This window comes from Mytilus trossulus, chromosome 8 (assembly GCF_036588685.1).
Source record: "Mytilus trossulus isolate FHL-02 chromosome 8, PNRI_Mtr1.1.1.hap1, whole genome shotgun sequence".
Classification (NCBI taxonomy): domain Eukaryota; kingdom Metazoa; phylum Mollusca; class Bivalvia; order Mytilida; family Mytilidae; genus Mytilus; species Mytilus trossulus.
In genome coordinates, this window is record NC_086380.1 from 17,749,815 (window position 1) to 17,765,785 (window position 15,971).

Here is a 15,971-nt window from a genome sequence, read left to right on the forward strand (position 1 = left end):
CACCTGATTAACAATTTTATCCAAGTCAGATTTGCTCTAAATGCTTTGGTTTTTGAGTTATAAGCCAAAAACTGCATTTTATCCCTATGTTCTATTTATAGCCATGGCGGTCATCTTGGTTAGTTGGCGGGGTCACCAGACACAATTTTTAAACTAGATACCCCAATGATGATTGTGGCCAAGTTTCAAATAATTTGGTCCAGCAGTTTCAGAGGCGAAGATTTTTCTAAAAGATTACTAAGATTTACGAAAAATGGTTAAAAATTGACTATAAAGGGCAATAACTCCTAAAGTGGTCAACTGATCATTTTGGTCATGTTGACTTATTTGTAGATCTTACTTTGCTGAACATTATTGCTTTTTACAGTTTATCTCTATCTAAAATAATATTCAAGATAATAACCAAAAACAGCAAAATTTCCTTAAAATTACCAATTTAAGGGCAGCAACCTAACAACTGAATGTCAGATTCATCTGAAAATTTCAGAGCAGATAGATCTTAACCTGATTAACAATATTATCCCATGTCAGATTTGCCCTAAATGCTTTGGTTTTTGAGTTATAAGCCAAAAACTGCATTTTACCCCTATGTTCTATTTATAGCCATGGCGGCCATCTTGGTTAGTTGGCGGGGTCACCGGACACAATTTTTAAACTAGATACCCCAATGATGATTGTGGCCAAGTTTGGTTTAATTTGGCCTAGTAGTTTCAGAGGAGAAGATTTTTGTAAAAGTTAACGCAGGACGACGACGGACGCCGACGGACGCCGGACGCCAAGTGATGAGAAAAGCTCACTTGGCCCTTCGGGCCAGGTGAGCTAAAAATATAAAGTATTTTCTAGGAGACATGTTATTTGTTTCTATAAGGCTCACACATTGACTTTAAAATTGAGAATGGAAATGGGGCATGTGTCAAGAGACAACAACCGACCATAGAAGAACAGACAACAGCAGAAGGTCACCAAAAGGTCTTCAATGAAGCGAGAAATTCCCGCAACCCGGCGGAGTCCTTCAGCCAGCACCCAAACAAATACATATACTAGTCCAGTGATAATGAACACCATATGAAACTCCAAATTGTACGCAAAAAAACTAAAATTGAAATTATACAAGACTATCAAAGGCCAGAGGCTCCTGACTTGGGACAGGCGCAAAAAATGTTTTAATGTTTAACAATTTGACATTTTGTAAATTGAGATATCCAGATGTGCATTTGTTATTGCATTTTCACATTTTATTGGTAAAAAATATGAGAGTAAACTTAACGCAATTGCAAAAACTTTATTAAGAAAAATTACTTCTAATATTATAATTATGGGATTTTATTGTTGCAAACTTGGTGATGGTACATTTTTAGCTTCAATGAAAACGTCAAAATAATATCTCAATTTAAAGTATTAAGTGTGCCTATCTTATCAGAATTCTGTTGCTCCTCATCAGTGGTTGACTGCCAATTTTCTTTCAATGTTCACATAACAGAGTTGTCTCCCTTTTTTAAGAAGTAAATCTACAGACAACTTTGAGATTGTAGGTTTCAACCATGCTTGTAACAGGGATTGTTTGACTCTAAACTTAATTGTGCAGAATACTGTAAATTCAGAAATTAATGCGAGGTTTTTATTATTGCGAAAAATGCGACCGAGTTGTAAACGCAATAATTGAAACTCGCGTTTTGAAATATTTTATATGAATTACACAGGATTTTTCACAAAATCGTAATAATTAAAATCGCATTTAAGTCTAAAATGACAAATTCGCAATAATAAATGCACGCAATAATTTCTGAATTTACAGTAGCCAGTTTTTCTGGCAAAGTCAATTATTATTAATTTTCATCCATAAAATGGTTGCCATGTACTGTGAATTTCAGTACCAATTTTCATTGGCCAGGTGAACACCAAATAATTCTTGATAATTTTCAGTTGTAAATTGTAACAAAATTACTTAGTGATGATGTGATGACATCTAACCCCATCTTGGAGAAAACTCATTAACGAAAAATGCAAAACGCAAGTTGAATGAGACCTGTGATAAGGTTTTTCACCAGCTCCTGAATATATATTGGTATTTTTTACATAATCTAAATATGAGACATAATGAAAGGAAATCATACGAAAACAAAGAAGTTCATCAACTGTTCTCTTTTTTATATGTTCCTTGCAAGTATGTACATGATGTACTGTGGATTCATTAATATTCGTTGGATACCAATTTTCGTGGATTTCGTGGGTACAGGAGAACCACAAATTCAAATGTTCAACGAAATACAAATTTTGTAAAGGAATGAGTGTAGACTTTGCCAAAACCAAGAAATTAAATATCCACGAATATGAAAGTTTTCCTCAAACCATGAAAATTGGTACCCACGAAAATAAATGAATCCACAGTATGTGATAGTCAATTTATTTGGCTTACACACCGACAAGCACATACAATCTATCCTGAATTTTGATTTTGGTTATTATACCAAACTACAGTCTGTGCCAAAACCTTTCATCTACTAATCCTGAATCTAAATATCAAAACTTGTCGCTATAGGATTATATAAAGTTTTGAAAATTTTCACTAGTCTGAATCAATATTTATTAGTCTATCTGGGGCATCTAACTAGTAGCTAACGGTGCAGACTGCTAACTATTGATATTGCTTGTTTATTTTTCCAAGTATGGTAAATTGTTTTGAACAAAATGCTGTCATGATTTATAAGAGTGAAGTGTGAGCCAGGCTCTGCTTTATTGTCATGACATTTAATATCAGACATGTCAGAGGAAACATTTGCAATGTGTTTATTTTTATTAATGATATCTGAGACCTGTGTCATAGCAGCCTCAGATGATATCCATATGTTTAGAGCTATCTTTTTATTTTGTCACTGCTGACAGTGCAATATTTGGGTTCCCGTCTTAGCCCCAAACATGATGTAATGTTGTTGTCTCAGTGGATTGTGTAGACTTAATGGTCTTGAATACACATTATAACTCAAAATTCTTAAGTCAGTCAATCTGATTAAAATGAATACCCTGTATTCAAGCTTTGTTTTACAAGGTTCTGACAACTCTCGGTTTTACTTTTTGGTAATTATTACTTCAACCAATGAAATTACAGCCTTCAAATTTTTCAGGGTGGGTATTTTAATCTAACAACACCAAAGATTCCTGATGGGTCTTTAAAATGAAGAACAGAATGGAGCATTATCTGAGTCCTTGTTAGCAAAGATTAGAAGCTTGATCAGAACTTCATTCAGATTGATTGTTTAAATTTGCTGTTGTGTTAATATTGGGAAAGAATTATGTGAAATATAAAATCTTCAAAGACATTAACGGAAAAAATTGTTACACTTGTCCAAAGTCACATATATACCAACCTTTGGCATTTAACTTGTTGCTAAAATGGGCACAAATCATTTACCTCTTGAGTCAGGACAGTTAATTTGATAATCAATGAATTGTAGAATTGTACTTACTTGAATATGGTTCTTGTACTAGCAAAACTAAGTATTTGTCCTCTCACTATTCCTATCCCTCTGTCGTCTGAGGCATTCAACTGTTAAAAATGTGAAACAATAAGCGTAAGTCACATACAGCAATGAAAGGCTTTGATTTAAAACAAATAAAAGGAGAAATACTTGATTGTAATGAGGTTTTGGCTTCATAAAATCAAAATGACTGCCATTCAAACACTTTAGAGCAAAAAAGTTCTAAATTGTTCTGATAAAATCGAAAAAATTCTATCATGGCATATGTTCTATGCTCATTAAAAGATTGGTACTATTTTTGTCAACACTTTACACTTAACAAGACTCTAATACCGCTACATTGTAGTCAATGTAGCGGTATTTGATTTTTTATCTGACAACCCTGCATACCATCTGGTATCCACTTAAGGGAACTCTACAAGCACAAAACATAAGAGGCGTTGGTTCAGCAGCTCTTTATTTAACAAGAACCTGTATAAACATTTGACAAAAATATGAAGCATACACATGTTAAAATGGGCACAGAGGCTGGTAGGAAAGATTCACTTTTCTCCCATCAAATTAAAAAAGAAATTTCAATTCATCTAAATTTTACAAAATTTACTAAAGCATGTAACAAGAGCTGTAACTATTTAAATTTTTACTGTATTACATGACTAGCTTTTAAAATTCTAGTCTTAGGAGTAACTTTTAGACAAAAGCTCTTCAAACAAACCCTAGCTTATGAGGAATAGTGGCTACTTGACCAAATTCACCAGGTAGTACCCATTTATAATTTATAAAATTGAGAATGGAAATGGGGATTGGGGAATATGTCAAAGAGACAACAACCAATCAAAGAGCAGATAACATATAGTGTTCATTTTAAAAATACTACTCTTAGTTAAATGGCTGTACCTTCTACAAAATTTCATGAAACCAGACTTTCTAAATGTAAATTTTTCAATGACTGCTATTTTAACAGTTCTTTATACTTGATACACATCTTTTATAATCTCATACAAACCTCTAGCACCATAGAATTAAATTCTTTAGGTGAGTAAATCTGTTTAGCCACAGCCAATATAGTACTAGTCTTCCCGGTTCCTGGTGGTCCATAGAACAACAGATGTGGTAATCGCTCTTCCTTCACAAATTTACCAACTGAAAAATAATAAAACAAACATTCAGTTCCCAGGTTGTTTTTGTTGATCAGAAGTATTTTCCGTTTTAAAAAGATTAAGACCTTTTGGTTTTATAGTTTGAATGGTTTTCACTTGTCTTTTTTTTTTTAACCTATAATCATAATGCATTAATTTACAAATTATGATTTGGATGGAGAGTTGTCTCATTGGCATTCATACCACATCTTCTTATATCTGTTCATCCCATCACTGGAATCGACTTTCATCAATTAATATTGTTAATACACTTTTGTTTTGATTGGTTTTAATTTTGAAAATAATAGATAAGGGAAAATGAATTTCATCCACTATATTTAGTGGTTCCCAGCTGAAAACAAACAATAATACTCTCAAATTATCATATCTGTCTAAATTGATCTGTAAGAAACTAGATGTGTCCGAACAGCATGAATGTCTCCACTTGATCTGTAACTCATCATGGTAGACTCATAATCAGCTCAATATGTGGAGGCATTGCGAAAAAAAATTTGAAACTGTTCGTTGAGAGCCTTGGTGCAGTGGTTATTGCATTGGATTACTAACACAAAGGTTCCTGGTTCGATCCCTGCTCCAGGGAGAACATTTCAGAGACTGAATTTTTGGCTCTCCCTTGACAAGATTTGCAAGGAAATGATGATAGTCTGTTGAATAGGGACGATAAATGACTGACTTGTGTTAAGAGAGCGCAATCTCTCTTGCATGTAAAAGACACTTTTTTAGATTTTGAAAAAGAGCAGGCTTAAGCCGATGCAAGGCAGCACTCGCACCCGTAAAGTGAAAATGGATTAATATTATAAGTTGCAATTATTTGTTTCCCAGTCCACTATGAATAAATATGTTTAAACTAAACTGTTTGTTTTAGATTGACAGATAAGACAGGGCAAATAAAGGATTTCAACCTGGAAACAAAACAATCATAATTTAGTGTGCAACTACATAAACATTTGGTTGAATGTTACATCTTACTTGTTGATATGATATCTTTATGTGAAATGAGATCATCTAACTGTTTTGGTCTATATTTTTCAACCCTGAAAAAAAATATAGATTTATGATATAGTTAGATGAATGTACAAAATGTATACAACTAATTACTTATATGAGTTAAAATAAATAATATGTGCAAGTGTATTCCGGCTGTTTAACCAACCCTAATGTTGAACACAATTTTCCCCCATAAGCTTTTCACCAAATGACAAATGTTGTAACTGCCAACTTATCAATCATACATGTAACTGATCAAAACCACTTTTATCATCTTCTTTAACCAATGACAGATTATTGACAGCAAATTTCTTATCAGACGATATGTTTACTAGTAATACTCATTTATACATGTCTGGTATACAATATTTTCTTTTGAAACTTATAAAATCCTGAGCTACATGTACCAACCCTAATAACACACTGATTTTTATTATAGAATTTTATATTTTTAAATATGCTGTGCAACAGGCTGAGTCAATCTGGGTTCTCCATGACCAGACCTGCCAACTTTCAGATTTATCAAGTTTCTTGGGGAGTTCCCCCAATGAAATTTTTTATTGTGTGATTGACATCCGAACCTTGAAATTTCAGCAATATAGATTTAGTTAACTCAGGGTTCTGTTCGTATATATTCTACTGTTTATACTTTATCTCCCCTTGCCATACAAAACTGTACATGTAATGTTTTGTAAAAGGGTGGTAAAAGGTCATTTTCATGCAAGTTTTCAGCCTTTTCATTTCACATGTTTTTGTGTTGTTAGGTTTTGTTTTTTGTTTTTCATGTCGGCACTCTTAATTTCTTGTATTGTCACGCATTCAATTGAAAAGTAAACCAGGAATTGATTGAAGATATTATTGTAGGGCTTATTAAACAAAACTTACAATTAGCTTCAGATGATTAAGTTTTGTGCTTTTGCTTAGAACATGGTCTCCTGTAACTTATTTCAGCAAACTTTGAGTGCATAAAATAATACCCCTCAATATGCAATCAAATGCATGAGTGGTTTCTTCTGAAAATGCAATGCAGCAAAGCAGGTATCATCACGAGAATTAACGTATTTATATGTAATCAAATAGAACTTGATGTATGTTGCTACCATTTTTAATTTACTTTTTCATTCTATTGTAAAATTAAAATTGAGAATGGAAATGGGGAACTTGTCAAAGAGACAACAACCCGACCACAGAGCAGTTTTTACTTGATTCTGTGCAACATTTGTAGCAATTTCAATTTAATGTGTTGCCATGTTATCCCCAACCTTTTTACCACCCTCTTGTAAGGCCAATTAAAATTAATTCCAAGATTTTCATCCCCGCCCTCCCCGATTTTTTTTATTTAACAAAAATACGATTTCCGGATTTTGTTCATGTCCATTACCGGGAACCATCGATTATTTCGTTTCATTCAAAACTTCCTGTTTCAAATTTCGTTTTTGAATCATACTATTTCTTCGAGTAATCTAACAAAAATGATTAAGTGGATATATGCTGCTGCTCTATGATGACAACATCATCTACCAAGAATAGAGATTGATAACGAGAAGGGCATGAAATATTCGAGTTACGAGTCAAACGCCTTGTCCTTGAACGCAAATTGCGGTAGTCACAAGTGAATCGAAAACCGTGTTTTTTTCTTTATTTATACAATGACTTTGGGTCAGGAAATTTGGACTCTGACTGATATCCAAAGCGCAAGAATCGTAGAACAAATTGGTACAAAAAACATGACTGGATTAAAGAAATTGACACAAGCACGAACTTGTTTGATTTGATTTTATGACTGTATATTGAGAAAAAAAGTCGACAAACACGCATTTTAATTAAAACAATTTAAGCCCTTTAAAATATTTACCCATGGCTGTTGTTTTTGTTGACAAACAGCAAACATCATCTGTAACTGTCCCAATACCCTCAATTATTATTTAGTCATTTAACAACAACTACTTTTTAATTAAGTTCATGCTTTACATCATAATTTCTTTTAACACTGAGTTTACATTTTTTTCTGTACTCATAATACTTGTGTTGCATACAATTGTACCGATACATTTATTGATTTTATGGGGACTACAAACCCATTGCTTAGAAGCAAAATTAATTTGGTGTAGGTATAGTTCAACTGAAGAGAGCATTTCACTTCTTTTTGATGTATACTATAAATAGGTTTCTAAATCGGCAAATTCGTAATTAAATGTATAACAGTGGTTGCCAATCAGGGATTTTTATTTAAGAGTTTTCAATTAGTGTAGGATTCCTTATATAGCATTTATATACATTATACAAGCTTGTTTCCCACTAGCATATACCCCACAGTATGAAGACCTTGTGACAAGGGTTTCATACGAAATAAAATTAAAAAAATAAAATCCTCCCACCCGCCCCATTTTTTTCAAAAATTTGGATGAAAATCTACTAATTAATTTTAGTTGGCCTAAGTATCAACATATTGTTCCTGTCTCGGTCATTGTCGATAGGCCGATAATAAATAGATGTTTCCTACTGAAGGTCTATGGTTATCTGCATGCACTCTGACTTCCTCCGCCAATAATTAAACCGCTCAAAACAAGCACATTAGTGCTGAAAGTGACCCAAGATATAAATTATTGAATCATATGCATGTAATATTTGCCACTGGAACTGAATATTTAACACCTATTTTTCAATCAATCCTTTTGCATGTACTGTTAGGGTGGGGTTATTCAGACTGATGTTCAGTATCAAACGTCCGTCAGTGTCAGAATGTGTTAGTGGATACCATATTGTATGTAACTAAATCATGATCTACCTCCCCCTTTTTTTCTTTTTACAATGTGTTGTTTCATTAAGTTTAGTGTCAAGCAATTTCATGATTTATTTAAAACATGTAGTAGAATAAATGGCGGAAGTTGAAATAACGTAAATATCTTATTATACCATGGTAAATTAGGAGTTGTAGCTTTTTCTTCTTTTGTTGTCATTTCTCTTTCCCGGCAAATTTTATTACGTCTCGTCTAAGTCACGTGACGTCAATTTGACGAGAGTGCTTGCTTCGCAATATGGCGGAAATCATTTTGGACTGTCAAAAAATAACAAATGACGACTATTTTGTCACTTGTTGATCATTTTACATGTAAAAAAATAATTTGTTGCTAGGGAAGTTAAAAAGCATGCACCGTAATTTAGTGTATAGGTAACTTTAGGAAGATGGTAGACTCATCAGAGGCCGAAAATGGAGAGATCAAAAGGGCCATTTCAATGTGCACGACAGCGCAAGATATGATCGACTTTACGGCGATAAAATTGAAAGGATTACGTGAACAATGCGATCCTTCAGAAGAAATTACACAAAAAGAAATCCGGGATACGGAGGTATTCATATAAGTGTTGAAACGCCCCTGATTAGCTTTTGTTTACGTCTCTAAAATGTAAACATTTAACAGCTGACTAATGCCGGAAGGCATTTAGCCACCCGTCTTCATTATCTTGTTAATTGACAATACCTTGTTACTTGATCTATAATCTAATTAGGTGATAAAACTAATTAACAGGGTGATTGTTAATTAGTCATTGAAAATAAGTGATCCAGCAAATCAGACTTTGTTTTGTAAAATTTACAACAAACATTTTAGATTTGATAAATATTGGTACATGTACATTTGTATTTAAAATGCGCATTGATGATATATGATCATTCCTTTTTTAATACAAACATACTAAAGATAATCAGCCAGTGACAGTGTCAAAATCTCTAGCCATGTCTACACTGACACTAGCATGACTAGTATAATAGATATATGTGAAAATAAATTTAAAAAATGTCTCTACTTTTGGCCTCTACATGTATATCGTACATATGAATTTTATAGGTTTTAGATCAGTTACATGTACATGGTATAATTATTATTTTCTTTGGTACAAACTATGTTTCATGGAAATCAATGAAGTAAATTAATATTTTTTATTTTAAAAAGTTTTTTGAATATAAAAAAATTAAATGCAAGTTGTAAACTTCTACATGTTCTATGTTTAAACTTTTAACAATTGGACCTGATTGAGAAAAAATGGTTAATACAATGTATTGCTTGGATGTATAAACTACAATTATGAAGGCAGTGATCTCCTTATATATTTCATCCAGTAGGCAGGCAGGGAAATTTTTATCTATCATCGTGTTTCTAAAAATAATTGCATTGCTTGCATCCATAAAATAATGTACATGGTTATAAGAAAATCAATTCAGATAATTGTAGCATCACATTACTATGGAAAACACTGGAAGGGTATGAAAAGCAACATTTATTTGAAACGGTCATGTACAATATTAGATTTCATGTTTTTTATGCCCCACCTATAGCATGTATAGCTAGAATGTAGAGGGGCATTATGTTTTCTGGTCTGTGCGTCCATTTGTTCATCTGTATGTTTGTCTGCACATATTTTAGTCCGTCTGTCCTGCTTCAGGTTAAAGTTTTTGGTGAAGGTACTTTTTGATGAAGTTGAAGTTCAATCAACTTGAAACTTATTACCAATATTCCCTGTGATATGATCTTTCTAATTTTAATGCCAAATTAGTGTTTCAACCCCAATTTCATAGTCCATTGAACATAGAAAATGATAGTGTGAGTGGACACATTCATGTTTTTTTGTCTGTTTTATACACAAAAGTTCAATGTTGTTTTTTTGGACAAATCACGTTGACACATTTAATTTTGAATAAAAAAGTTTCATTATTTAGCTTACGGTTACAATAAGAACATATTTAAAGAACTGACTTCCTTTTCCAAACGTTCATCAGGAAGACATCACTTTTCAAATAAATTTACTTCTGAATTTTAGAAGTGGAAACATTGTAATTAAAATTAACCTTTGTAGTAATGGTCTTGAAATGTAAATGATATGGATAATATCAATGAATTTGTCCATTTGCATTTAATTTACTTAAGAAACAAAAAAACAACATTAAAAAATTAAAGAACAAGCAATATATTCATGTGATATTTAAGTTGTACAATCAATTGCACAATAAAAAAAATCTGACTCAGATGAAAACCCATACTCCCCTGAAGTGAAATGGTTGCTCCTTTACATTTTTGGGAAATTGCTACAATAATTAGAGATGATGCCATTTATGTACTTGTTTGAAATCAATATTTTTGTTAAATGAGCAACAATCTATGAAAATTTGAACTTTATATCATGTATATGACATCTGCACATGATCAGAAAATAAAAGTATATGTAGTTTTGTAAATACATGTAGGACTACCAAAAAGACAGGAGAATTTATGACTAATATCCTAGAACTTGTTCAGCTTAGTAAATAAGTGCTTGATGACTTTCAATAAATGAACAACTCTGGGTCAATTTATAGATCAACATATTAGAACACTTGTCTATTGTTGACCTTTAGTGTTGTTTGGCCTTGTTATTTGGTTGCAAATGATTTTAGTGGGTCATGCATGTTCTTGTTACAACGAACAAAAGAAATGTGGTCACTTCTAAAAATTGATAGAGTAGTTAGTCATGTTAGTCAAGTTAAGGGAATGCATTTTTTTTAAGGGGAAAATTAATCTGTATCATTGTATCCCAAACTTCAATGTACATGTATAAGTATATATGTATGTATAGTTAAGGTGGTTTTCTCAACTAGCCCAGTAGGAATTCTCTTTTTTTTATCCTTGACATTATACCCTAGACATTTGGTGAAATAACTTAAAGATCATTCAACTGTATATCCTTCAACATGTAGATGATTCTCAAATCCCATACCCCAAAGATAGAGCTCTGTAAAAGGCCTTGAAATGACAAATAAAAACAATTTAAACTAGAAAACTAATAGCCTGATTTATCTAGAAAATAATAAACAAACAAACATGATGTACATGTACAGCAGCAAGACCTTTTGCAATATTGGATAAGTTAAGTTAATACGTTGCATATAGTTCCCCCACCAAAATCATTTTAAGGTGTTATCATAGAGATGGGGTGGTGTCTGCTGAAATGTCATATATATAGAACCTTAACCATCATGGCAAGTTGTTTAGTAGGAACAATGAGAGAGTGTAACTGTCTTGTTAAGACATAAACACCTGTCATCAGACCATACCTAACAGCCATGTAATTGATTAACATGTCATTAATATATAATAATTACATATCATTACTTTACCTTTGATGTTTAACAACATACAACTACATTGTATATATATACAAATCATTTATTTACAATGTATTATGTACTATTAATGTTTTGTATGTGTATTGCTATGACCAACATTGTTTTTTGTTTGTTTGGCATTAAAATAAAAAAATACAATAAGCCAATGCAATGTACATATGATATGTATTGCTGTAAATATAATGATATATATTCTTTGGAAATCCATGTAAGAATTTAGAAATTTTACTTTATAATTTTTATCTATCATGTCTATCCCTGTGAAGATGGATGTGTATGGTATTTAAATGTTAGCGTAAATGTCTAAATGTCAGTGACTTGGCTTCCTTATACAAGAGGGAAGAAAAAAATGACATTTAACCTTTGGCAAAGAATATAATTAGCTTAAATACTGTATCCTCATGACCCCTTTTCTACAAACTGTTTAGCATAAACATGATTATCAATTAAAGTCAAGTTACTACATGATTTTACTCCTCATTTCATGATGACAAACAATTAAAAAATATGTGAATATAAAAAAGAAGATGTGGTATGATTGCCAATGAGAAAACTATCCACAAAAGACCAAAATGACACAAACATAAACAACTATAGGTTACCGTGCAGCCTTCAACAAGCTCTTGAAGCCTCTTTGGGACACATGTGAGAGAGGCATGCAAATTAAAACAAAGCACCTAGCACATTTAGCAAATAAAGTAGTCTTGTAAGAACTTACATCCAATAAATACCTTGATCAGTGTCATAACAGTTCTAAACATGTATTTGGCAATATTCAGGATTTTACTGATATTAATATTGTTACAAAATTTCAGTCTGAATAATTTTTGGGGCAAGTCAGAGATGAATCAGTTCAAATGTATAACATTCCTTTGATGAATACTTTAACCACTGACAAACTTTTTTTTTATAAATGGAAATAAAGCATTAAACAATAAGCATGATAAGGCAGCAACCAAGCAACGCAAAATAAATGTAAAAAGTCTAGCGCTCTTCTTTTCTTCAGCAATAGACAAGTGCTCATACAGTTAAAATTGTGTAGTTGTTTTATATTTCATGAATGTTTTACTAAAGTTTAAACATGTGATTTATTTTTCTAATGTTTTTATTTTTAGACAAAATTGATCAAGTTATTTAGTAAGCAGCTGGTAGCAAAAACACAACTGAAAGCTGAAGACAACAAGAAACATCTGTCAGAATATCCCAAAACTGAACAATGGCTGACCATAGTGGGGTTAAAGAGTTACATCTCCGTAAGTTTTGTGACTTATGTCCTTTTATTAAGTAGTTATGCAGTTGAAAACTTTTTCCTGCTAAGGGCTGTTCCATATATGCATACACAGACTGGTTCTACAAGGCTTCTGCAAATGGTGTTCTTTGTTCAAATTACGTATACTTTATATATGTTAACCAAATTATTAAGCAGATACTTTATTTCATGTTTAACACTTTCTAGTCAACTTGATGCAATTAAATAAGGAAAGAATCAAGTTATTATGATTTAAATTCACATTATTTTTCTACACACAAAAGTCTTGTAAATGAAAAGCTCTCGTAAAATCAGTTGGTTTACAGTAGTTCATTGTTCAGTCACAGAATTGATGGGGAAAAATGGATAAGTGACCTATAGTTGCTAACTGTATATCTCAGTGGAGAGTTGTTTCCATGTGTGAATTAGCAATCATACCTCATCTTATTTCTATATGAACCATGGTTATTTTAAAAGTCAAGGTTCTAATAATTAAAAGATTATCAAAGGTTTTAAAAATATCTAAAAAATTGAAAACAACATAAATATATTTATTGCTATTTTGTGCATTTTTCCTTTGATCTTTTTTTGTGATAATTTCATATCATGCTTCTCGCTTGATATGGAAAAAATATCGCTAGAAACTAAGGAGGCCACGTGGCGTTGCTAACGAAATTGACATGAAATTGAGAACGTTGTCATAGGTAAAATAACGATAAACAGATTATCATTGGTCATCTCAACTCGATTGCTTTTCTCACTTTTGCTGTACCAGCTCAAGCGAGAAAATCAACCTCGTTGAGATGATCAACGATAATCTATAAAAATATGTCTTTTTTTTTAAAGAAAGTGTTAGTTTAATGAATTATGTTAGGCATTTGGAACATATCTTAAAATTAATAACATTTTATAGAGACGCTGAAACAAGTATTATGTCATTTAAGAGTAAAGTATAAAAGTGAAGTACACTGTTAAGTGTAATGTCTGCTACATAAAAAGACCTTTTACAGGGTATGCTATGATTGTGACCTATATCTTAACCTTTGCCTTAATATTTACCTTTATTTATAGGATATTGTAAAGAGAGGACTGTCTTTGAATTCTTTACTGGACATGACTGTCAGGGTACATACTGGTTATGACCTATTGCTGTTCTTGTTCATTTATATTGACCTATATCTTAACCTTTGCCTTAATGTTTACCTTTATAGGATATTGTAAAGAGAGGACTGTCTTTGAATTCTTTACTGGACATGACTGTCGGCGTACATACTGGTTATGACGTATTGCTGTTCTTGTTCATTTATATTGACCTATATCTTAACCTTTGCCTTAATGTTTACCTTTATAGGATATTGTAAAGAGAGGACTGTCTTTGAATTCTTTACTGGACATGACTGTCAGCGTACATACTGGTTATGACATATTGCTGTTCTTGTTCATTTATATATGACCTATATCTTAACCTTTGCCTTAATGTTTACCTTTATAGGATATTGTAAAGAGAGGACTGTCTTTGAATTCTTTACTAGACATGACTGTAGAAGAACTTAAAAATCTACTCAAAAGATATGAAGCTAAAGAAGACGATTTCCACAAGCTAAATAATGCACTGCAAAATCTGAAAAATTGGACGGGTAAAAATACTTTAAAAGACTCTATATAGCTTAGAATACTGGTAAAAACTGTAATAATAGTTATCTAAGGTACCAGGATTATACGCGCGTTTCGTCTACATAAGCATGATAAGACTCATCAGTGACGCGCATATCAAAATATTTATAAAACCAAACTAGTACAAAGTTGAAGAGCATTGAGGATCCAAAGTGACATTTTTCATTGGTTCTAAATTTTACACTTTAAGTTCTTTGAAATTAAATTTTCCAGGAATGGCCTTTGTTTTACCAGATTTCAACAATGTCAATGATTATATTGATAGGGTAATTCCTTTGACCTGTTTACCTGTCACTTTATGTGACAAACCCTATTTTATGGTTTTATGGGTTAACAGGGAAGAAATTGTGATTGTTTCAGATTATAACATAATGTGGATATAGGGGGATGGGCACGGGACCCCCTTTAGTTGGAAAAAATTGGTTGCTAATATAGGGAATCACTGAAGCATGACTGGAGTCCCTCCTTTTTAGGTCAGTCTGTGGCCCCATTACAAAAAGTTCTTGATCAGCCACTGTTTAATGAGGGAAGACAATTTTCTTTATATTAGCAGAAAGTTTGGTCATAAATTAATGTTACATAGTCATTGAGAATTTGCACTGTTTTAGTATCAAAAGAAGGATGTACATGTATGTATGTCTGACAATATTTTGCAAACAATTTTTTTTTGCATGAACAATAAAAGTACAAAAAATGGTTTTAATACATTTTTAAAATACAAAAATGAACCATCAAAACTATCACATAATGAAATTGGAAAGGGGATTTTATTGTGGAAAACTTATAAACACACTACAAAAGAATGCTGAGTATATAAAGTACTTAACAGTCATTAGGATACACATCCTGGTTTATGTAGCTTTATTGAATCAAGGTTATTAAGTTTAGTAAAGTACATGTAGCACTTTTTGTTTACATATCTTGATGATGCTCATTGTTTTTATAACTTACTGGAAATGTCACTGATCTGTACATCTTGTTTCCATGTATCTGAGTCAATGTTATATAAATAATTTAAACAATGTATCATGCATGTTATATATGTACTTAAATCCTATTAATTAAAATAAATTCTCGTTACAGTAATATTGTAGTAATTAAACTTTACTCTGCAACAAACTGAATTCATGTCATTTAATTCTATTCTTGCTTATAACATGTACAAATGTATAAAAAAAAGTTCCATTTGATAAAAATTAACAGCAATATCTTTTGTACAGGTTTATCTGTTTCATTCTCATCTTAGTAAATGACATGGTTTGGAA

At 32.0% G+C, this 15,971-nt stretch overlaps 2 protein-coding genes across 5 annotated transcripts in view; one reads left to right on the plus strand and one right to left on the minus strand.

Moving 5' to 3' along the window:
• Nucleotides 1-8,725, minus strand: part of LOC134680639 (replication factor C subunit 5-like) — a 43,624-nt gene extending 34,899 nt beyond the window's left edge. For both annotated transcript variants that reach the window (XM_063539766.1, XM_063539765.1), the window contains exons 1-4: nt 8,540-8,725; nt 5,606-5,670; nt 4,483-4,619; nt 3,465-3,544 (exon numbers count right to left, since the gene is read on the minus strand). In XM_063539766.1, the coding sequence (XP_063395836.1) occupies nt 3,465-3,544; nt 4,483-4,619; nt 5,606-5,670; nt 8,540-8,583 (326 nt within the window). In that variant the 5' untranslated portion in view covers nt 8,584-8,725. The remainder of the gene's footprint in view (nt 1-3,464; nt 3,545-4,482; nt 4,620-5,605; nt 5,671-8,539) is intronic.
• LOC134680638 (kinase suppressor of Ras 2-like) overlaps nt 8,687-15,971 on the plus strand; it is a 41,709-nt gene continuing 34,424 nt past the window's right edge. For all 3 annotated transcript variants that reach the window (XM_063539763.1, XM_063539762.1, XM_063539764.1), the window contains exons 1-3: nt 8,687-8,974; nt 12,899-13,036; nt 14,525-14,669. In XM_063539763.1, coding sequence (XP_063395833.1) covers nt 8,810-8,974; nt 12,899-13,036; nt 14,525-14,669 — 448 coding nt within the window. In that variant the 5' untranslated portion in view covers nt 8,687-8,809. The remainder of the gene's footprint in view (nt 8,975-12,898; nt 13,037-14,524; nt 14,670-15,971) is intronic.